Here is a 22,023-nt window from a genome sequence, read left to right on the forward strand (position 1 = left end):
ACGGCACAAGGGCTTACATTGGATGGGATACACTCGAGATGGATCAAGTTATCCTTCATGCCTCGCATTGATGCCTTTAAGGAGATGGATTGTCTAAAATACACAGCCTCAGTTGCATTCAACTTGGCATATGAGGCCAGAATTAGATCCTTCAACTATATCTACGCAATGGCATTCTCCTGTACATTGAATTCCATCAAGCAGCTTGTGCAATTTTGATATCGAGCATACTCCCTTCGATATCACAATACCTCCTATCTCATTACTCCTACTTGAAGACTGGCGGGACTACCGATATGATTAAAGCCTACAAGTACATATCACAGAAGACGAAAAATCCCAAGTCTCCCGCAAAACCACCTTGTGCACATCGCTCGCAATGGTACCAACTAGAGTCCACAAACCGCGAAGATTCTGAATTCTTCGAAAGGCCTATGTCTGGCTCCATGAAAGAGTTGAGCCCTGCTATATATACCGAGAAATGCAGCCTGTGTAGGGAGCAAAAGCATAATGCGCGTGTCTATCGCGTCAAGCTCATTGCTGGCCTCACGCTGCCGTTTACTCTCTCCACACTGGACTTGACGATTGTTGCTACTGCGACCTCGACTATCTCATCCCACTTTAGTAAGTTAGTTTTCTTGTGTCTAGATGTCTCTTACTGACTATATACTTCATTTTCAGATCAATTCGACGAACTGAACTGGATTATTACCGCCTTTAGTCTCACATCAACCACCTTTATTCCCATATTCGGACAGCTTGCCGATGTCTTCGGGCGTCATATTGTATTGCAGACGGCATTGTTTCTCATGCTTATTGGGAGTGTCCTGTGTGCAGCTGCACAGACATGGGGTATGCTGCTGCTGGGTAGGGCTTTGCAGGGTGTAGGCTCTGCAGGGCTGACGAATCTCATTATGATTATCCTTGCCGATAAGGTGTCTTTGAAGGAGAACGCAAGGAATAAGTCCCTATTCACCGTCTTTGGAGGAGTGGGATATGCTGTGGGCCCGGTTATTGGAGGGTGAGTGACATGCCCGAGGATGATATGTTCATTGCTAATGATTGCACTATAGGTATCTTACTGATGTGGGTAACCTGCTTGCATGCGGTATACTTCTGCTGACGAGAATGACAGAGCAATTGGCGATATTGCTTCGTTGTGCCCATTCCTGTAAGTATGGCGGTGATTTACGTACGGTATGCAAAGGCTCACCTGTATTAGATCGCTGTCCTCAGTCACCTCATGATCTTTGTGCTGTTGCGGAACGACCTTGTCGAAGGAACCATGTTCAGGAAGGGTTCGAGGTGGTCATCTATACTCCCAGCTCTTGCAACCATAGATCTTGGAGGATCAATACTTTTCATATTCGGTGTTGGGCTCATCATACTGGCCACTACATGGGGTGGCGCCACCTACTCCTGGTCGTCTTCTCAGGTGCTGGCACCACTGATCGTCGGTGGAATCTGCTTCATCGCATTTTTCGTGTACGAGTACCTCCTTGAGTCAGGTAAATCGTTCGCACGCATCTTCCCGAAACACGTGGCGATGCTTCCATACAGCCTCTTCGAACGAACGGACACAATTTGGCTTGCCATAGTGAACTTTTCCACCGGCGTAGGTATGTGACACTTACCCATTTATGTTAGATTCTCCCAATGGCTAACCTTTCTAGTTTCATACTCCATCTTCTACTTTATCAGCATCTACTACATATTGGTAGCAGGCTACTCAACCTCAAAAGCAGGGCTAGAACTCTTATACTACATCCCCGGACTAGGAGGTAAGACACCTGTCGACCTGAGGCCTGCAAATCACTAACCGCATGCGTACAGCTGGTGTCTACCTCGCGATCTACCTTTGCAACGGTTTCCCTCGCCAGACCTTCTTCCCCCTCCTCCTGGGAGCGGTGCTTAGCACCGTCGGTATCTCCGTAGTGGCCTACGCCATCAGCGCCCAAAAGACCAGTCTGCTAAGCGGAATGATAGTCATCACCGGCGCAGGAGTCGGACTGCGCCTGATGCCCTCATCGCTCCACACGGTGGGCATCTGGCCGGAGCGGATAGCACCAGCAATGTCCTTGATGCAGGTTTCGCTTCCCTTTGGGGGTACGCTCGGCTTGACCATCATGACCAGTGTGTTCAACAACAAGTTTGGCCGCTCCTCTGCCATAACAGGCCTGGAGGGCACGGGCAGCTCGCTGAACGTCCACGATACCAACTCGTTAGCATTCCTCGACAATCTGCCTGTAGCAGTGCAAGGCAGCGTCCATATGGCTGCAAAGAACGCCATCATGTGGGCATTCATCTCGATCATTCCTATAACGGGACTGAGTCTTTTAACAACTGTTGTAATAATGGGCAACGTCTGGGTGAACGTTCGAGCGAAGAACGACGGAGACAATGCACGCGGAGATGATGGCGAAGACGGACGAAGCGAAGTCATCCACGTTCCTTATTTATGGGCTCTTGCCAAGGTACACTAAGAGTACCCTTCCTTCCTTACCAGAGACAAATGCTAATCAATCAAAATCACAGGGCACCATAAACACCCACAAGCGCATCAGCAAGCCCATCTCAAGCAACACCGCCATCACCATCCCCCCAACCAACACTACACCATAGAACAGCATAGACACCATAGATAGCATAGAACCATAGAATTATACATACATACACACATCAATAATAGATACACCTAGCCCACACCCCAGTCTCATCCCACCCACACACTCCCCTCTTCAGACCCCCAAACCCCCTTCCCAATGAAAAGAAACAGAAATATTTTACCTCAAAACCCCCCCAACACCCGCCCACCCCAGCACAAACCCACTGAGCGCCTCACCCAACACACCACCCCCAAACCAAACATCCCTCCACGCCGCACGTCTAAGCATCATCCAACCCCTGGGCTTCTTCCCCCCAACAACACCCCTCTCATCCATCCCTTCAATCTCACCATTCGCACCAGCAAAATACACGCCCGCACCTAGTCCGCCCGAGCGATACAGTAACAGGGCGTGAAACAGCGCCGACACGAGGACCGTGCCGAGGAGGTAGAACAGGAATCCGGTTGCGGATTGTAGGGAGAGGATTCCGGCTGTGAGACCCAGGAGGAAGGAGGTCAGGGAGTGTAGTGACGATAACGTCTATAGATGGGATGTTAGTTAGTTATCGTTAGAGGAGAGTTTTGGGGGAGGTTGGTCTTGGGTTACGTTACCCTGTTGTTGTGTTGGAGGGATTCCGGGACGAGAGGATTGATGAGGAGGGAGAGTTCTTGTTTTGTGGGTGGCATCTTGGTTCGATTTCTCTTGTCGCGGTCTCGGCTGGCTGGGTTGAAAGTGGGTGGGTGGGTGGGTGATGGTGTTGGTTGGGAAGGTGATATGTAGGTAGGTAGATAAATGGTAGCTGTGATATGATGATGTTGGAGTTGGAATTGGGGTATATTGCCGGTTGGTTCCGCCTTTAGTACTTCCTACTTAAAATAGACTACTAGAGTTTACAAGAAATTGTGTCTGCTTTGTTTACAAAAGGTTGAATCTGCAATCAAAATTATATTTACCAAAGCCATGATGATTATACCATTAACATCCTAGCCGTCATAACACGACATGGTGAGACACAGCCCCACGCACGTCTACATGAACATGTGAATACATCCATACAAACAATAAGTCAGTCAAGTCGGTCACTCATCCAACTGCCCCAATGGCGTTCGAATCCCATTACTAGACAACTTCCTCCCAAAATTCATTTCCGATGAGAGATCGCTCATAGGTTCATTTCGGATCCTGCCACTTATGCCCAAAGCCAATCTAGTCAATTAATGCAATAGAGAGAATGTAAGCAGAAACGTTAAGTCAAGACGAATGAATGGATGGCTGCACTTCGTCACGAGATGTTGTCGAGCTTGCCCTCGGCTTTGGCTTCTCTGACTTGTTCAAAAACCTACAAAAGAAAATGATTAGGATATACCCTGAATAGTTGGACATTTTATGTGACTCACCTTGAGCATCTTGTTTCTGGCACCTAGAGCATTGACGCCACGGTCTTCCAGCGCCTTGTCGTCCAATTCGACCAGCTCAGTCCACTTCAAGTCCTTCAGGTTTTCCGTGTACTTGTGCAGCCGCAGCGATCTCAGCCAGCTGGGAATGTCCTTCAACAGGTTGGGGTCCGTGGGGTCCTCCGGCGGCTTCGAGCTACCGCGACGACCACGCGGGGACCGGCCGCGAGCCACTTCCGAGTGGTCTGAGAGGTAGCCCTCGTGACCTCCCAGTCCAAACTGCCCGATGCCAAGTGCACCCAGGCCGTTGCCCATGAGCGGGTTGTTCGGGTCATATGCCGCCAAGAAGCCGTTGTTCTGCGGCGAAGTGAAGCCCATCGGACCAAGTCCGGCAGCACCCTGCATGGCGATTCCAGGCGACGTCGGGCGGGAGCGACGACCCGCCATCGCAGCCTGTTGCTGTGCCTGCAAAGCCGCCAACTGCTGAGTGTTCAACAGCTGTCCGGCAACTAGGTGGTTGTGGCCCGAGAGGCCCGGGCTGGCCAGACCACCCTGAGACATGGCGTGGCTGGCGTTGGCCGAGTTCTTGCCCTGGCCATCGTTGGAGCGAGCCCGACGGTACTTGCGAGCATCATCAAGTGCAATGCGGTTGTTGACGGTGGACAGTGCGGCCAGCTTCATCGCAGTCGCGTTGGCCACCATATCGGCCTGCGAATTCTGCTGGGGCTGCTGCGGCTGCTGGCCAAAGGTCGCCGTCATGGGGGTGTTGGTCATGGAGGCCCAGCTGGCATTTCCAACATTGTACGGCGAGAGCAAAGGAGCATCAATCTCGGGGGCAGGGATCGTGGCGGTTTGGGTAGGGAGCGGAGAGCGTAGGCTCGAAGGGGTCTGGCTGAACTGGCCCATGGGCTGGTGGCCTGACGAAGACTTGGGACGGGCGATGGGGGGTTGCGGCTCAGACCCGCGCTGGGCCCAGTGCGAAACCGGGGGCTGGCCCAAGGTGTCGTTGCTGTTGTCCGGAGCCGAAATGGTGGGCGCCACAAAGGAAGTCCGATCGAAGACAGCGCTGTTTCGGTTCGAGGGCGGAGCATTGCCCGTTTGCTGGGTGAACTCGGCCTTCTTCTTTGCAATTGCCGCCGCAGCATCAGGGAACATGGCATTGATGGTGGATGAATCGAGTCCGGAGTTGCGCTTGGCACCCGGGGACGGCGGGGGGCGACCGAGGGAGCTCCGGGAGCTGTCCACATTCAACTTGGACATGGCATCGTTCAGGCGGTTAGACATGGCATCTGCCAAGAGATTATTGTTAATACCTGCCACGCTGCCTTGGTTTGGGATGCAACTTACCCTTCTCGCCAAAGTTGGCCGGAGACAACAATCCCGACATGGGATGGCTCTTGGCCATCTGCTGCAAGACCTGGATGAAGAAACGAATCTGCACCTGAGTGGTCTGCTGCAGCAGAGCGTAGAGGGCAGCAGTCCTCTCCGCCTCGCTGAGAACCCGGAACCACTGCTCGATGGCGCTAAGCTCATCCTTGAAATCCTGGTCCAACGTGGCGGCGGCCATCTCCTCCAATGTAGTCTCGTACTGATCAATATCCGCGAGCCACTGCTGAGCCGCACGATCCAACGGATCCTCCGCGTTGTTAGACGCCTGAGACTGCTGATTGAAGTACACTTCCGAGGAAGGACGAATGCTGCGGGATGACAGAGGGGATGGGAAGCCCGACATATCGGCCGATGCACGAAGCTGGTGCGATCCTAGATTCCGAGACGACGATGGAGGACGAAGACTGGACTTGGAGGCTTCAGGCGTGCTGTTGCGGTTGCCGATGATATGGCTGGCCATAAGTAGGGATTGAATGACGGTGATTTTCTGGAACAAGGAGGGTCAAAGGAAAGTCTCGGAATGGGACTTTCTTGTCAGAGTGTCTTTCCTCTTCAAGTCGGTCTCCCTTTACGCGAGGCCCGGATGGAAAATAGATACAGAAAGAGAAGAATTACTGCAAAACACCTGCAGCACCTGCTGAGTTTGCGTGTCGTGAGGGTTGGTCGGAACAGGAGGTCTTTCTTATTTTGGTCGCAGGCTGGGAGATAGCGAATCACCCAGGAGGCAAAGGATCAAAAGCGAGAAATCTCTCTAAGGACGGAGACACTTTTAAATCTTTGGTTGGAAGAGGTGAGAAACCCAACTGTGTTGGTTCTGGACAATGACGTTTGGGGCACAGACCAGTCCAGTGGCTGCACTGCCCGATTCGGATTCTAGGGTGAGGAATCAAGCGAATCGCAAGAGCATCAAAGGAGGTAATTTTTCATCAATCGATTGGAGAGAGAATGAGAAAAGACAGATGGCCGGAAGAGAAAATCCTCGGTAGATGGCGAGAGAAAAACGCGGCGACTTCCCGGGTGGAATTAGTGTAGGGGAAGTGTGGGTTGCGCTTTTTTTGACTTTTCTTTTTCTTTTTTTTCTTCTTTTTTTAACGAAAGGATGTCAGGGTTATCTGCAATAGTGTGTCAAACACAGCAAGCAAGATACCTAGAGCATCAAATAAAAGGAAAGTAAAGAAAAAGAAGAAAAAGGGGAAGCGAAGAAGCAGAAACCTGATGGCGAAGGAGGTGAGGGAAGATGGGTGGGGGAGGGAGAGGGAGAGAGAGAGTAGATGGGGGAAGGGGAAGAGGGAAGAGAGCGCAAGTGAGAGAGACTGAGAGAGGGAGACCAAAAGGCGGAAGAGACGACGGAGAGAAGCAGAAGAACAAGTCAAGAACGAAAGAAACAAGAAGCGAAAAGAAAAAACGACCCTTTGCCGTGGTGGGCGTAAGAAAAAAGTCACCGGATTGGCTGGTTTGGGCTGTGTTTGGCTTGATTTGTTCTCCGCCGAACCTCTTCTTTACCTGCTTCTTCTTCAGCTGTTCAGATACTCCATGGCATTCATCGCCTACATTCTATATCTTCGGTAACACTGATTATTATATCGACAATCCCATCGACCAAGATCTGGCCATATCTTCTCCTTCTATCTGACCTATCCGACCTTATATCTCACTGCCTCCGACGCGTCCCAGTCGGCCGGTCTGGCCGGTTTCTGCATCGGCAAGTTTAGTGTCTGGGATTGGCGGCGCTTACATGTTGCTATGAATAAACCCTCCCTCCAGGTCCGTGATCCGACCTTCCTTTATCGCTCCGTCTTACCCTTTGTCTTGTGCGCCCTCCTTGGGTTCTCGAATGTTTCTAAAAATCCTTCTCTAGACGCTATTGTAACGCCATTCAACCGTGTTCTCGGACACAAGCCTCAATTGCTTGTCCGTTTGTTGTTGCTCCACTACAACCCAATGATGATCGCTTCTTTGTCGCATAGTCTTGCACAACACTCCCCGATATCTTTGAGACGCCTGAGACGACACCTCGGCTAGTCTGTCTGCTTACTTAGTGATCTGCGCCTCAAGGGAGGTTTATGTTTAGTTTCCAGCCAGTCTTTGCACTCTAGGGGCCAGTGGCCGGGCAAAGTCTTGCTACACAAAGTCCGTATTAGTAAAGTCACCTGAATACTTGTATCCCAAAATGGATTACCCGGACGACCCTCATCCACATCACCCACCTCCCTCGCAGGAGTACGTCTATCCCGATATTGATGAGACGATACATTATCCATGGCAGGGAAACCAGCCGACCACGCAAGGAGAGGCCTCCATTCACTCCGTCTTGGACCCGCGCCTGTATAAGGATCTCTTTACGGGTAACGCCTCGCAGGTTCAAGATGAGGCTTCCTTAGATGAGGATGCAGAGGCATATCCTGAAGCGGACGACTCGGACGAGTCCCTGTATACATTGTCTTCAGAGGAGAGCTTAAGGTAGGTATCACGACTTCACGTGAGTATGCTTAACTTTTTTTCTGTCTGTTACTGATCGCACACAGTGAGGAAGAATACTCTAATCAGGCTGAGGAAGACGACGATGGCTACGGTCGGAGACGTCGCAGGGGCACAGGCCCCTTCTCTGGTCGATACGGTGCTCGCGGTGGAAAGGGCATCAGGCGAGGACCGCGCAAACCACTAGAACCGAGCCCCGAGTTTAAGATATTACATTCCGAGGCGACCTCTGCCTTTATCGATGGTGACTACGAACGTGCCATTGATCTGACAAAGCGTGCTATCCATGTTAACCCTGAGATGTTCGCCGCACATTCGCTCTTGTCCGAAATCTTCTTGGCCCAAGGCGAGAAAGACAAGGCGTTGACCGCGTTGTTCAGCGGTGCTCACACGCGGCCCAAAGATCCTACTGTATGGGCCAAAGTAGCAAGAATGATCCTCGAACGCGCCGGGGAAGAACGTCAAGGCGCATTGAATGACGTTATCTACTGCTATAGCCGTATCATCGAGCTAGATCCGAAAAATTACAACGCTCGATTTCAGCGAGCGGCGATCTACCGAGAGTTGGGCTACAATGGACGAGCAGCGACAGAATATGAGCGTATCCTGAAAGAAGTCCCACACAACGCCAGGGCGCTTCGGCATCTTGCAGAAACATACATCGACCTCAACGATGTCCAGAAGGCCGTGGACCAATGGCGGGTGAGCGTGAAATACTTTACGTCTTTAGAACCGGAAGAAGCGCCCGAGTTCTCTTGGTCCGATGTCAACATCTACGCCGAACTGTACAGCTACCTGGGCCGGCCCTTTGAGGGCCTTAAGGCGCTCAAGTCTGTCTCTAGATGGCTTCTGGGCCGAAAAGACGATACGATGTGGGAGGACTTTCATGAAGACGACCGCGAATGGGATGCGGATGACTCTCCCCGACGCATCAAGGCTGATGGGTACGAGCCCCGAAGGTGGCCCCGAGACTCGTACGGCCTTGGTCTACCACTGGAGTTGCGGATTAAGCTGGGACTCTTTCGTTTGAGGATGGGATATGACCACAAGAACGAAGCTCTGGTAAGTGGCTCGGTATACGAACAGAGCCGGCATATTTTCTGACGCAAGAACTACAGCATCACCTCGAATGGCTGAATCCGGAGGACACTTCTGAACATGCCCGGTTGTACGATTACGGTGATCTTTTCCGAGAGGCTGCTGATGCGCTGAAGGAGGTCGGGCTTTTCGAGGAGGCACTGCGGTTCTACATGCCACTCCAACAAACAAACGAGTACGCAGACGTCGGCTTCTTCATGGCAATGGGAGAATGTTGCAGAGTATTGGGCAAGCTCGAAGATGCCGAGAACTGCTTTCTTACAGTTGCGGAGCACGATGCACGACACGTGGAATCCCGTGTGCAGCTGGCCAAGCTTTATGAGGGCATTGGCATGTCGGAAGAGGCTCTGAAATACGTCAACGAAGCGGTCCTGCTAGGAAGGCAGGAGAGCCGTAGTAACCGCCGGCGCAAGGACACGAGGCTGGAACAGCTGGCGGTGGAATTCAAGGCAGCCGATGCGGCTCGTGAAGACGCTGCCTTGAGGTCAATCGCGCCTCAGGCCCCAAGCGCTGATCTACCAACCGCTCTGACTACTACTGCATCAGCTGCAAAGGATACGGAGATCAACGAAGAGCAAAGGATAGCAAATGTGCAATATCTCTACGGCAAGTTGATGCAGCTGCTTCCGCAAGCGAAAGAAGGCAGCGCCGAAGCCACGGAGGACTGGCTGGACATAGCAGACGCTTTATTGCGCGAATTCCGATCAAACCGAGTATTCTATCCCATTCAACGCAATATAACCTTTTTGGGATATTCGCGCGATGCACAGAGAAAGGCCGGGAGACACAAGGGCCGCAACTTCATCGATGAGATGCAAGAAATGGCTGGGCGTCTCCAAGAGTCCTTAGGTAGGGCATATCTTTCTCTTGCATTGAAGCATAGCTGATCGTTGTCCAGGGAGTATTCCGGAGGAGCCACTGCAAGGGGCTATACCGACTGATTACTATGGAATCAAATTCGATGAATGGCTCGACCTTTTCCTGGAGTATGCCCTCACTGTAGCGGCGCAGGGAGAATCCGACGAAGCGTACGACACGCTCGCAGCCGCTGCAGATGCCAGCGTTTGGTATCACTCCAAAGCCGACACCCGCATGATCCATGTCTGCTGGTTCAGTGAGTATTCTCTGTCAAGTTGTTTTCCCACATGATATACTGACCTTCTAGCTTGTGCGCTCCGGATGCAGGACGAAGAGACGCTTGCAAACGAAGCACGATGGTTTATCAAGGAGTATCAATTCGTGACCGATACTTATCGTTTGTTTGCCATGTTGAGCCGGCTCATCGGTGATCCCCACCGGTCTCTGTTCCACTCATCACCAAACATGAAATTCATGCTGCGTCAAATCAAGGCCATGGACTTTACTATCCCGGACGAGGTTACAGGGGAGCGACCAAATCGGTTCGTGCGTGAGTCCGCTTACAAGGAACGCGCATCCTTATCTACAAAAGACGAGACAACGGGCGAAGCCATTCCGGCCGATGAAATGGACGTTGCCCTCCTTGTGCTGTACGGCCACATCCTTTACTCAGGAAACAGTTTCTACCCAGCCCTGAATTACTTGTTCCGCGCCTATGCACTGGACGATCAGAACCCAGCCGTGCTGCTTTCCATCGCCCTCTGCTACATCCATCACTCACTCAAGCGCCAGTCCGAAAACCGCCATTACCTCATCATGCAGGGGCTATCATTTATGCAGGAATACCGACGCGTCCGTGAACGACCAGGAAGTCTCCTCTCGGAGCGGCAAGAAATGGAGTTCAACTTTGCCCGCGTCTGGCATAGTCTAGGAATAGCCCATCTAGCAATAGAAGGCTACCAGCTCGTGCTAGATCTCGGCACACAGATCCAAGCGCAATCTCAACAAACGATTTCTCTTCCGAAGGATGGCAGTGATGTCGTCATGGGCGATACAGGGCTAGAAGTGCAAGCCCCCTTCGTGGAGGACTTCTCGCGGGAAGCGGCGGTAGCGCTACAGATTATCTATGCCCTGAACGGCGATTATCAATCCGCCCAGAAGGTTACGGCCAAATGGCTAGTTATTTAGTCAACGAAACCTTGGTGGCAAATCATTGTTCCCTGGGATCACCTGTACCATGTACCATTACTTACTGACTGTACCTTGTATATAACGACTTATCTACTAGTCACTTAGTTCCACCCCTAATGCCGCGAAGCAAAGTGGGATGGATGGGTGGATGCTATGCTAATGCACGCTCACGGACCCGGATACAGTATTAGGACTCAGACCTCCATCAGCATATGCACGTACTTTGTCCTATTTCCATCCATCATTAGGAAAATAATGACTTATAAAGAAAGTACAGCGCATGACCTGCATGCAAGTAGTTAGTAATTATGTGCAAGTGACCTCCTCTTACCCGATCAACTCAAAAGCGTGGTACCTCCTTCCCCGCTTCCAGTCATAATCATGTGGCAACTAGCTCATTAGCTACCTATTAGCTGTTCTTGTTACTGAAGTAATGACTATCATAGATGCTGCATATGCACCATGACATAAGAGGCGAAGATGACAGGCAGGGGCACAGGCAGCAGGGGGGTGGGGACGCCACACCCACACACACACACATGATTGCATATTATGTATGATGTACCTTATATGCAGAGTAACATCATCATCAGCAGTAGCAGCAGCGACATAGTCTGTGTTTGTTTGTTTGTGTCAAGGTGGCGAACTCCATTATGACTGAAACATCGAGGGTCCTGTGACTAGTAGCTAGTATGTATTTATTTGTTACGATCAAGTAGTAGTAGTGAGTCTATTTTGTAAATAACTAACCACTATGAAGAATACGGACCACTAAGCCTTGTTGATGCGCGTCGTATGCTTATGCTTGATGAAATACACTACTCAGGTATATAAAACTGCGTTACTTATTCTCGATGAAAGAAAACACTGGGTAATTATACAACGTCGGTATGTAGTTGCCCAAGATAGATTAGACTTGGCGCAATGTAGTATACTAATTGAAATAGTGGATTGGAGTAGTATTCTCTCGCATTATTACTTGTCTATCTAGCAGATACAGTCCAGTTTACTACCCATATCCACGCTCTTTATGCTTCTTACAGATGCATCTTGGAACTAAACTGTCTTTTTCCTTACTTGAGCCTCCAGACGATGCCAGAAGTAGAAGCAGTCCCTATATATACCGTCTCCCTTCCTGAGGCACAAGATATCACTCGCTTTAATACCGGAAGCTTGCTCCATACATATTAAACAAGCACGGAATCAAAGCCATCGCAACGCTGATAGCACCAGCATAATCAGGGTGTGATGCACCATATAACTCTTATAGATGGTAAGTAAAAGTAATAGCAGGCTCTTGAGGTTATCAGCACATCTATACCCGAAGTACCATTCAGCTTCAATCGTCTTCTAAATGGTAGATGAATACTAATAGCCGTTGCACTATGGCGATAGTATCAAGTCGTTTTGGTTTCATATCATGTACATATTCGGACGGCAGACCTCCATAAATTGCCGAATCGGTTGCTTCGATGACCATAGTATTTGATCTCCTTGGATAATCCGGTCACTGCTTCCTATGCACGGTCTTGTCGACGGCCTGATACAGGCCTAGTAAATAACAAATTGCTCCCTATATCCATTCCATCAATCGTGGGGAAGATTGAGGCGGCAGATCAACAGTCGCTCTAGACACCTGATATGTACCTCAAGACCGTCCAGATCAAAGATTACTGGAAGTAAACTCGAACATATGCTGGAGATCAACAGCAAACTACAAATCGTAAAACAAGTCCCTTCTAGAGTACCTCCACCACCGACATGCTGCCCAAGACGACGAAACCTTGAAATTACAACCCATTTTACCGAGATCTTAATCGGTCTTCATTCCCTAATCTAGATCTCTTTTTGCACATCCATGCTCCATAAGCAAGCAGGTTCCCCTTCCATCCTTTCCGCTCAAGCGTAATGTGTTACTGCATGCGCAGTGCTACTGTGGCTGCAGCCACGGATTCTAGAATCCTCTAGAGAAGCTTCTTCCCCAACAGCAGCAACAATAACAATGATGATAGGGACATACGGCAGCAGCAGCAGCAGCAGCGATAAGATCCCGGGCGGCTACAACTGGGATATGCTTGTGGGTTCCATGTTGGAGACCCGCCTTGGCTTGAGATTCTGGTCTATCGGATTCTGAAATCTCTTTTCGTTTGCGTTCTGATGATTTGGACAGTTTTTGCTGTCAGCGAGCGATAGATAGCATGACTGTGTCGGTGTTTTTGATCTGTATAGTATTTTCTTCTGAATTTGGAGGAGTATTAATAAGTGAGTAAATGGGGTGAGAAAGGTGTATAGTCTATGGGAGTCAGAGTCATGGGTTAAGGAACATGGAATTAGCTTGGTTTTGACATGGGGGAAGAGGAGGAAAGGGGGTATGTATGTAGTAGTATATTACTGTTGACAAAGTATACTATCGTGTTAGTTTGTCCATGACTAGGTAGTACTCTTGATCAAATTCTCTCAATATATTGACAAGCTAAAACAAGGTACTAACTAACATGATCAATAAAGAGGAAAATACCTCAGTTACTAATTTATATTAGTACCACTAAGCAGTCTGCGCTATTGATTACCCCCCATCTGACATGCATCTAGTAGAGTTCGGAATTACTGGCAGCATTCCTTTCATACCTGCTAGTAAGTACATGTAACGTATAGTAATAAAGTACAATAAGTACAAGTAGTAGTATTAAGATCTAATTCTATCCTAACAGAACCAAAGAAATTACCAGAAGACAGCTAAATGGCAAGCTAAAAAGGCGCAGCTACAAGTACTAGACACTAGACCAGACAAGCAGACAAAGATAAGAAAAGGACTGCTCAGCCGGGCCTAAGCGCCTCATCCTCCCCGTACATGTCCACATCATCAAAGAAGACAGCCGACTGCCGCCTCATCTCCTCAAAAATACTACTCCCCGTACTACCCCGACGGTGTTCCGGGACCCGCAGTAGCCGAGAAGAAGACGACGACGACGAAGAAGACGGCCGCCCAGCAGACTCGTTAGATGAATTCTCCGACAACGATCCGTCCAGTAGATGCCCGTCTTCGCCCTCACCAAATGTGATACTGACATTGTCCCCGCGTCTTCCGGGAAGGTTGTGGTCCAGGCGTTCGTTCAGGGGATCGGTGCGGGGGCTGGGATTATAGTGGTTATCGCTGTCGTTATTTTGGCGCCAGCGAGACGGCGCCGGAGAGATCGGTCTGCCGCCGGCGTGCGCGAATTTCTGTAAGCTTTTGACCACGGCGATCTCGATCTTTAGTCTGTTTTTGATAAATTGGAGTTTGGGAAATGCGCTTTGCTGGCCCACGCGGAGCATGCGGGCCAGGCGCTCCGGGTTGGGGTCCGAGAGGATGTGGTAGAAGTCCGAGGGGATGGTCTTGGGCCAGATGGTTACCGTGCCGCTGAATTTTTGCAGCCAGATCTCGCTCCAGTCTTGGCCCATAGGTCGGGGGAGGAGTTCGAGGTGCCGCAGGACTCGGAGCCATTTGTTCATGTCGAGTTTGATGTATTGTTCTATCGCGGAGCCGAGGAAGCCTCCGCGCCAGCCGCGGCCTTTGCGGTGGGTGACTGGTCGGCCTACGGTACCTCGGGAGCTGAAGAAGAAGAGGTTGATATGTGGGTTAACCTGGTCGAGAGGGGTGGTTAGTTCAATATTGCCCGTGTTCGGGTATTATTGAAGGGGTTCTACCTGTGAAACGATGGTAAAGTTGACGTTAAAATGGAGATTCAACGCTTTGATGGGGATATCAGTGCGCAAGCTGCCATCCTTCCACTTGTGCCCGAAGGAGTACGGTGCCAGTGTCCCGTCGCGTTTTTTCGTCATCAAGACCACTGGGTTCAAGATACCAGGGACTGCTGCAGACGCGAGCACTGCGCTCCATATTACGCAATTAGGTGAAGTAAGATAGTTGGCCAAAATAGTAGGGGAGTGCGGATCAGATGGCACGCAGGATACGTTCAGGATGCGTCCTGTACGCTCGTACGCTTCCCGGAATGTGGTTGAGCCCCTGCAGAACCAGCTACATTGTCGGGCCCAATCGAGAGTATCAAATCGCGCTCCTGTCCGCCACCATCGCCATACCCAGGTCGGAAAGCTCTCCTGGCATGCTCTGATTCGATGCGCTAGAGCAGGTACCAGCAGCTGCTTCAACTCCTCGTCAGTCCTGGTAGCAACCAATGCAGCGACCAGCGCTCCTCCCGACGTGCCCGTGATTATTTCCGGCAGAACCCCATTATCCAGTAGGGCTCGCACTACTCCGAAGTGGTAATAAGCGAATGTAGCGCCCCCAGATAGGCAAAGGGCTGTTCGTCCGAAATTGGTGTCCAGATGCTTGAAATGCTGTAACTTCTCCTCGCTACTGATCCCCTTCGAGTCTGCGACCAATTGTATGCACGCATGCAGCTCGTCAATGTATTCCTGGACCAAGTTTTTGGTACCGGAGTAAGCCTCACTGTAGAGTCGGGGATTCTCCACCCCGGCGAAGTTGTTCTTGACACACGCTTCCAGTAGGGTGCATAATTCTTCAGCTGCAGGCGTCTGGCCTGAGCCGCGCCGTTTCTCACGCCTTTCACGTTCCACCTCCCGCCTCACCTTCTTCAGCTGGTTCACTAGGTTGCTTATCGTAAGATGATCGTAGTAGGCGTATTCGTCGATCTCCTTCCACCTCTGATTCCCCAGATGATCATCGAGCGCTCGGGCGGCTTTCTGCCAATCGGGGTAATTGGTCTGCGCATGTAATTGCCTTCTGAGGCTTTGCCTTCTGCCCCGCCATGTTACCCACTGCTCGTACAGGAAGATATAGACACGGGTGAGGGTGTAGGCAAAGGCGAGGGCAGTGATCCAACCAAAGACGGTGAACAAAAAGGGCCACTTCAAAACTGTGTATAGCACACCTTCTCTGGTCTCATCCTTGGTCCGCCTAGGCTCTTTGCGGCGCCCACGTTCGCGCCTGACCCGTTGGTAGATGGGGCGCCAGTCGTTGAGGGCAACCAGCGGTGACGCGCCCTGATCCGTCAAGGCAAGCTCGAATTGGCGCAAGTCATCGGGGTTGATGAATTCTCGGTCGTAATCCGGTATCGTACTGGGATCGTAGGTGTCACCAGCTGTAGACTTCTCCGTCCCGTTCATGATTGATGATAATAATGCATGTTGGGTTAGAGGTCGGGATATGTGTGGTGGGGGTAAGTAAAGATAATCCTTGTGACGAGAATCTGTGACGCGCACTGGACAAGACATCGACGTCAGAGAGTTGAATGACACCGCCCCAAGTTTACTGGCGCCACTTGGGCCCCGTGACGTCGAGTGGGTGTGGCTGGGGCTGTGGGGCGGGGCACTTTGACCAGGCTTCCCAATTGGGACTAGCCTCAGGAATTCAGGATAATGATACCGCTAGTCCTATATAGGGAATAGTCATGGCGGAGAGTCTCCGACGGCATTCTCTCTGAGCAACCTCGTGGTGCTTGCTTGCTTGCTTGCTTGCTTCCAGCCTCACCGGTGGTCGAGACGAAGAGCCTGCATACTTTATTGGCGGCTTACTATTGCCAGGGATGTAGGGCTCAGCTTCTTTGCGCAATCATCCGTGACTGCAATAAGCAATATGGTAAAACTCGACCCGGTGAGAGACTAGAATTCAATTGAAGCTGAACCATGCTGCGTAAGAAGCAATATCTGCTCCGTCATATTGTTATGTCAGAAAGCATCAGTTTAACTATACATCTACCGTGTACATTATACATTATACTTACACATGCACTTGGGACACGCAATTACCAAAGTGCCAGCACACCCTCTTTCCAGCAAGCATTTCTGAAGTCTACCTATCTTGTCTTCTTCGTCCGGGTGGCCCGTGTAGTGTTGATAGATCGACATTGCAGGCGAAGAAGCCTGCAAATCACTTCCCGAGATACTATGATCATCGGATGGGATACACCGCGGATTACGTGATCAGATGTCTGCCATGAGCATGCCCTGCCGCTGAAATCTGGGGAGCATTGGAATGTGTATCGCGCACGCACACGCTGGAAGAACACGCGGGATCGGCAAGCGAAAACAAACTGTCGGCATGACTTGGAGGGGGTGGATAGGCACGGGAATCTGCTCCTCATAACCTATCGCAGGACCACGATATAAACAGGTCACCGATAAGTGCGGCAGAGGTGGTCAGTAGAGTTGCGAAGCTGAGTCTCTCAGCTGCGCGCCCGTGGCTCCATGATAGGTTCTGCCTGCCCACCAGCCGGATAGAGTACCGTGTCGCCCCTCCCCTCCACAAGCATAGTCCTACATACATTAGCCGCCTGAATCTCAATGTTGCCGCCCGTCTGGATGTGAATTATCGGTGTGACAAGGGGCACGAGGCATGGCTGTGAACATGGGGGTTCGATTGGAGTGCTATTCGCAGAACAACCCTTGTCGACATTCCTGATGTGATGGCGTTCGCAACTAGACATTGCGGGGTAAATTTACCGAGTCTCCAAGTGTTCAACCATCGGAGACTTCTACCGGGTGGTCTGTGAGGATGCTGGGGTTGGTCAAAAGGGACAGCGTGCGTCGTGGTAGGTAATTGGTTATCACCACCAACTATGACTGATACGGAGGCTGGAGGAATCCAGTAGACGAATGATTTGCAGATACTGCGGATTATACTGGTTGGCGCTACGAACTAAACCTTCTTAGTCGTTAATACTTGATAGTACCCCGCCAATGTTGTAGAAGCTCATAGGGTTTAGCCAGCACTTGGAAGGTTCTTCTTGCATATTGCTGATCTGGTGTCGTACTAGTGGTGGGTTTGGATGCTGGATTTAGCCAACGCGCTCTTAGTTTTTATCACATTCACTCCATCCTCCGATCGCATCATGCCATGAGGGCAGGACTAAACTCACCCGCCTTCATACGTAACTTGCTTTTTTTCTTCTCGATTGTTCTTGTTCCTTCTGTCCAGCAGACAGTATCAGGTTTGCTTCCACACCTTTCATACATCATGCATTTTGTTCACCATGAAACCGGAATTCTTCAGCTGAACAGGGCAAAACAACAGAGATAACTGATGTTATTATTATTTTCTCCCGTTGCGCGGTAGCCGCTTTTCCGCCCTGGGTTCTGGGATCCGGTTAACGTTGAACCTTAGCCACAACAAACTATCCCTCTAGCGAGTATATTCCACGGTTCACGAACTAAGCCTCTGCCGTTTGTCTACTAACTACTTACTATCTATCATTTCCCAAGTTTGACGCTAGGTTTCCCGAAGTGGTGGGATGCATCAGGGTCAATCCTAATTTTCCTCCCATCATTCCATAAATGAACTCAACCACCAGCTGCGCCCGTGTTTCTCTTCCCACCTTTCGACTAATGCATGAAGATCGCGCCTCGGTGGTTTTTTACTTCCTTGGTACTGTATGCACCATACATACAGGATGTAGTGCGGTAAGTAAGTAGGCAAAGTCCGGCAGAGACAGACCAGACAGACAAACAGACAGCCTTGTCTTCATTTTCTATGTCTCTCTCTCTCTCTCCTTCACCCTTGGCGTTCTCTCCCTGCAGTTGGTTAGTCACTAGTAAGTAGTAGTATAGTAGGACACAAAAGTTACCAGGGAAGGCAAATTTTGCCAATGGAGAGCGATGTCGGCTTTGATTGGCGACGACAATCGTGAACGACTGCTGATCATTCGAGCGGTTGACTGCAGTGGAGACCCGCCTTTCGAGTCGTCAGATTTCCACTGGAGTGACCCCGTATCCACACTCGGTTTCCCACTCCCGGCCCGGGCTTTTGTTTTTTCGTTGCTACGTAGGCTAGTTTACTATCAATCAATCATTTAATGGTTGAAAAGGAACGGCCTCCATAATTCAGACTAAACAATGACTCCAGTCCTCCCACCAGCGGGCAGATCAGATGTCATAAAGGTCATGTGCTCTCCCCCATTGTTGTTATTCATTGGAGGCCCGCAATAAACACCAAACCCGGGTCTCCATTCCAACCATCTACAGAGTACAGCTCCAGTATTTGCCTCCCCAAAGAAAAACACACCAGCCTAGCATTCCTACATCGGAACCTGCTCGGGTGTTTTGTCCTGTAAGTAACGCTGTCGCCGAGAGGGTTCAACTCCCAGTATGTGAGACACAGTCTAAGCAGGGATATGGGTAAACAAGGAAGAGCTACTCCCACTACTCCTCGCATGATATTGATCGAAAAAAAGGAAAAGAAAAAAAAAAAAAAACTGTGAACAAGACCTGGAACACCACTCCTCGCATGCGTTTCCCAAGCGCATGGCAAATTGAAGAAGCATGCGGCCTCGCTTCGAAACGCCGAGGAAAGAAAGTTTCTGATTGGCAACACCGCTCCTTTCATCTATAGGCGGCAGAATAAACAACGTCCGATCTAGGACGCACCTGGAGTTTTCTTCCATGTAGGCATCTGCGTGTACTACTGCTACTGCAATGATGGTGCCTTCTCATCTAAATCGATCGGGGGGCGAGACACCAGAGGCCAAGAGAAAAAAAAAAGGCCCCGGCCTTCAACAGTCATTTGCGACGAAAGTAAGGAACGGAGGCGTCGCGAATGTATTATCATGAAACATGGACTCGCTACCGAATGTTCTTTTACCTCCCCCCGGCTGTCATGGAGATACGTACCAGATGGTGTTGTGTACTGGAAGAAATTGGGAAATTTCTTCCACGGCACGGTAAACCCTCTGCCAAAATTTTATGACTATCAGTTTAAGGCAACGATCACGGACCATCTGAGCCCACTACCATGGACGTCATCGAACAGAGTTCAAAGACTTACCCCTCGTCGCGATCGATATTGTCGGAGATCACAGGAACGTGGGCATTCTGTATGGATGTATAGACGAAGAGACCGGCAAATGATGAAACCCGCCTAGATAGCAGAGGGGCAGGGAACCATGGATCGAATGATGTTATTGCAAAAGGAGGGAGGGAAGTGGGCACCGGAGAAAGAATGTGGTGTGATGATGGACCATGGTCGGTAAGCGGTGTGACTGACAGCGGGAAGGGAGGAGGGAAGCAGTGAAATGGAATTGGAACTGTAGGCGACACAACGGAGGTTTAGGTTTCGCAATCGAGATAACCACACAGTACATCATCGCCCCAGCAGCTTTATGTACGCGTAGTGTTTCCCGAAGCTCAGGAATGTGGGAGCTTGATTCGCTGGAAGGGGAGGTTGGACTACGAAGAAGCAAGACGAGCGATCACTTCGCCATGGCCGATGACCGATGACCCGATCATCCAGTAGACGGTAATGGGTGGTGGTCAGTTGATCATAAAGATGAGACTGAGACCTCCACTTGAGCCTCTCAAGAATGTTCAAGGTCAGTGCGAGATAAACCAGGTACGTAGGTTAATGAATGCCAAACTAAAAGTTGAGTATCAATCGTCATAACTAGTTAGGAGACTTACTGAAGTGAGCAACTAACCACGTAGATAGAGAGACTATCCCATAGAGTCAGAATCAAAATCATCTTGCTGCCTCGGAACGATCGCGAGATGTCTTTCCGAGTTTCAGGCAATGACCGATGGAAGGAAGGATGGATGGGATGCAGGGCGAGTCCCCCATCCGGACAAGGCGAGAAGTTTCCAAAAGTTGCGATGTGTCCGATTCCACTGTTTAATTATCTCGAAGCCGCTACTGTATGGTCATTTCTGGTATATACGTATAGCCCCAGGTACGAACTTTTAGTAGGTATCTAAAGCTGCCTCATCCCGGTCGGAATACTTTTAGTAACATCCTAGAAAGCCCCCTAGAAATGTCCGTGATGTTATTTTGGCTCTCGCTGGTGTCCTCCTGCTTCCCTTTTGGCCCTCGAGGAAGTCGCTAAAAATCCATCCTCTAGAGCTTCTCGAGTAAAGCGTCATGCAGGTGCTGGAGAAACGCCTGTGATTTGTCGAAAAGGCAAGTACATGAATGTCCGCCAGGGCGCTATCAGCTGCACGTTTGGGGACCCACCGCCAATCACGGGGCGACTTGACATTGTCCGTCCAGTAACCGCCGGCACAGTTGCATCCGCTCAAGAGGCGGATCCTCCTCTAAGCACCGCCCGGTTCAACCAAACACATTGCGCTTCATTCCGTTTCTTACCCCCTCCAACATACTAGTAGTACACAGAAGAAAAAAAAACTTTTCACCCGACCTGCAGCATACTGGAGCCGGGCTTGCAGTGGCTTCGAAATGGTAAAGAAATAAAAAGAAATAATAAAATGGCCTACTTACGTTTCCTAGTTACTTGGCACATTTGATCAACATGGTGTGTGCGTCCTACACCCTACAGATTGTCAGATTGGTCCAGAAATCCTTCCGCCCTTCAAACCAGAAAGTATGTGCGTACGGAGTTTTCCTTTCTCACTTAAACATTATTATTACTATTATTGTTGTAGTTGCATACAACTAGTCCTCCGTTACTGCATCAGCCAAGTCCAAGGGTCGGCGATCGGGATACCCGCTTCGAGGGATTCGGAAAGATTGCTCCACTCTTCGTGCTCTGCGAAGAATGGCACTCGGACACTCCTTGGTTGACCGTTGCAGTAATATGCTCCTATCCTGAAACCGATGGTGACTGATAACAATGAAGTAACTTTGGTATATCCATTGGTACTGAGAGGGGCAGAGCAAGACACCACCACTACTTACTATGAAGAATGCCAAAAATTCAGAGATCGCTTATCAATGTATCATGGCCTTGTCCGACTGAGTAATCCAGAGTACCCCGCCAGATAGAGTTTCCGGAGAAGGCTAACCAGTCATTTGAGGTATGGGTCCGTAATTATCAATTGTATCTGGGCGCTTTCACTTTCTTTCTTGATAGGACCCGGTAGAACAAGGGAACGAAGCTGAGTTGACGAACAACTGGACTGGATTTAACAACGGACCCTTCCCGACGGTCGCCACCGGCTGGTTTATGGATACAATGATGATTTGATGGATGTAAAAAAGGCCAAAACAATGATGAAGACAAAATTAAGGCGAATAGAAAGTCAAAACTGACCAAGTCTAGTTACTA

General features: G+C 50.1%; 7 protein-coding genes across 7 annotated transcripts; 3 read left to right on the forward strand and 4 right to left on the reverse strand.

The window, feature by feature from the left end:
- Positions 1-264: 264 nt before the first annotated feature.
- On the forward strand, positions 265-2,919 carry mfs56 (putative MFS multidrug transporter). The gene is made up of 8 exons (XM_067624323.1): positions 265-624; positions 682-1,021; positions 1,074-1,086; positions 1,136-1,171; positions 1,223-1,619; positions 1,674-1,781; positions 1,834-2,474; positions 2,536-2,919. Exons 1-8 carry the CDS (start codon positions 297-299, stop codon positions 2,620-2,622), a joined length of 1,950 nt encoding a protein of 649 aa, XP_067482292.1. The 5' UTR covers positions 265-296; the 3' UTR covers positions 2,623-2,919.
- On the reverse strand, positions 2,419-3,292 carry ASPBRDRAFT_147552 (EMC6 family protein; the record flags this gene model as incomplete). The annotated part of the gene is made up of 2 exons (XM_067619272.1): positions 2,419-3,146; positions 3,218-3,292. 2 exons carry the CDS (start codon positions 3,290-3,292, stop codon positions 2,784-2,786), a joined length of 438 nt encoding a protein of 145 aa, XP_067482293.1. The 3' UTR covers positions 2,419-2,783.
- A 669-nt stretch (positions 3,293-3,961) lies between these two features.
- On the reverse strand, positions 3,962-5,849 carry ASPBRDRAFT_118859 (RNA-binding protein VTS1; the record flags this gene model as incomplete). Its single annotated transcript, XM_067617201.1, has 2 exons — positions 3,962-5,289; positions 5,348-5,849. 2 exons carry the CDS (start codon positions 5,847-5,849, stop codon positions 3,962-3,964), a joined length of 1,830 nt encoding a protein of 609 aa, XP_067482294.1.
- Positions 5,850-7,559: 1,710 nt separating this feature from the next.
- Positions 7,560-11,011, forward strand: ASPBRDRAFT_193716 (uncharacterized protein; the record flags this gene model as incomplete). The annotated part of the gene is made up of 5 exons (XM_067620663.1): positions 7,560-7,849; positions 7,915-8,929; positions 8,986-9,814; positions 9,864-10,079; positions 10,131-11,011. 5 exons carry the CDS (start codon positions 7,560-7,562, stop codon positions 11,009-11,011), a joined length of 3,231 nt encoding a protein of 1,076 aa, XP_067482295.1.
- Positions 11,012-13,647: 2,636 nt separating this feature from the next.
- ASPBRDRAFT_40297 (patatin-like phospholipase domain-containing protein) lies at positions 13,648-16,233 on the reverse strand. Its single transcript, XM_067624324.1, has 2 exons — positions 14,702-16,233; positions 13,648-14,638 (listed from the first exon to the last, which is right to left on the reverse strand). The coding sequence occupies exons 1-2, from the start codon at positions 16,139-16,141 to the stop codon at positions 13,832-13,834; spliced, it is 2,247 nt and encodes a 748-aa protein (XP_067482296.1). The 5' UTR covers positions 16,142-16,233; the 3' UTR covers positions 13,648-13,831.
- A 2,600-nt stretch (positions 16,234-18,833) lies between these two features.
- Positions 18,834-19,278, reverse strand: ASPBRDRAFT_40299 (uncharacterized protein). Its single transcript, XM_067624325.1, has one exon. It carries the CDS (start codon positions 19,182-19,184, stop codon positions 18,939-18,941), a length of 246 nt encoding a protein of 81 aa, XP_067482297.1. The 5' UTR covers positions 19,185-19,278; the 3' UTR covers positions 18,834-18,938.
- A 989-nt stretch (positions 19,279-20,267) lies between these two features.
- On the forward strand, positions 20,268-21,740 carry ASPBRDRAFT_53013 (uncharacterized protein; the record flags this gene model as incomplete). The annotated part of the gene is made up of 4 exons (XM_067626992.1): positions 20,268-20,357; positions 20,942-21,066; positions 21,401-21,534; positions 21,661-21,740. 4 exons carry the CDS (start codon positions 20,268-20,270, stop codon positions 21,738-21,740), a joined length of 429 nt encoding a protein of 142 aa, XP_067482298.1.
- Positions 21,741-22,023: the final 283 nt, after the last annotated feature.

The sequence above is a fragment of the Aspergillus brasiliensis genome (assembly GCF_001889945.1).
Source record: "Aspergillus brasiliensis CBS 101740 unplaced genomic scaffold ASPBRscaffold_3, whole genome shotgun sequence".
In the NCBI taxonomy this organism is placed as follows: domain Eukaryota; kingdom Fungi; phylum Ascomycota; class Eurotiomycetes; order Eurotiales; family Aspergillaceae; genus Aspergillus; species Aspergillus brasiliensis.

Coding starts and splice junctions, on each gene's coding strand:
- ASPBRDRAFT_40299 (XM_067624325.1), bottom strand. CDS start 19,184: ATGCGAGGAGTAGTGGGAGTAGCTCTTCCTTGTTTACCCATATCCCTG.
- ASPBRDRAFT_40297 (XM_067624324.1), bottom strand. CDS start 16,141: ATGAACGGGACGGAGAAGTCTACAGCTGGTGACACCTACGATCCCAGT. Junction 14,639..14,701: donor ACTTTACCATCGTTTCACAG/GTAGAACCCCTT, acceptor CCTCTCGACCAG/GTTAACCCACATATCAACCT.
- mfs56 (XM_067624323.1), top strand. CDS start 297: ATGATTAAAGCCTACAAGTACATATCACAGAAGACGAAAAATCCCAAG. Junction 1,172..1,222: donor GCTTCGTTGTGCCCATTCCT/GTAAGTATGGCG, acceptor CACCTGTATTAG/ATCGCTGTCCTCAGTCACCT. Junction 1,782..1,833: donor CTACATCCCCGGACTAGGAG/GTAAGACACCTG, acceptor GCATGCGTACAG/CTGGTGTCTACCTCGCGATC.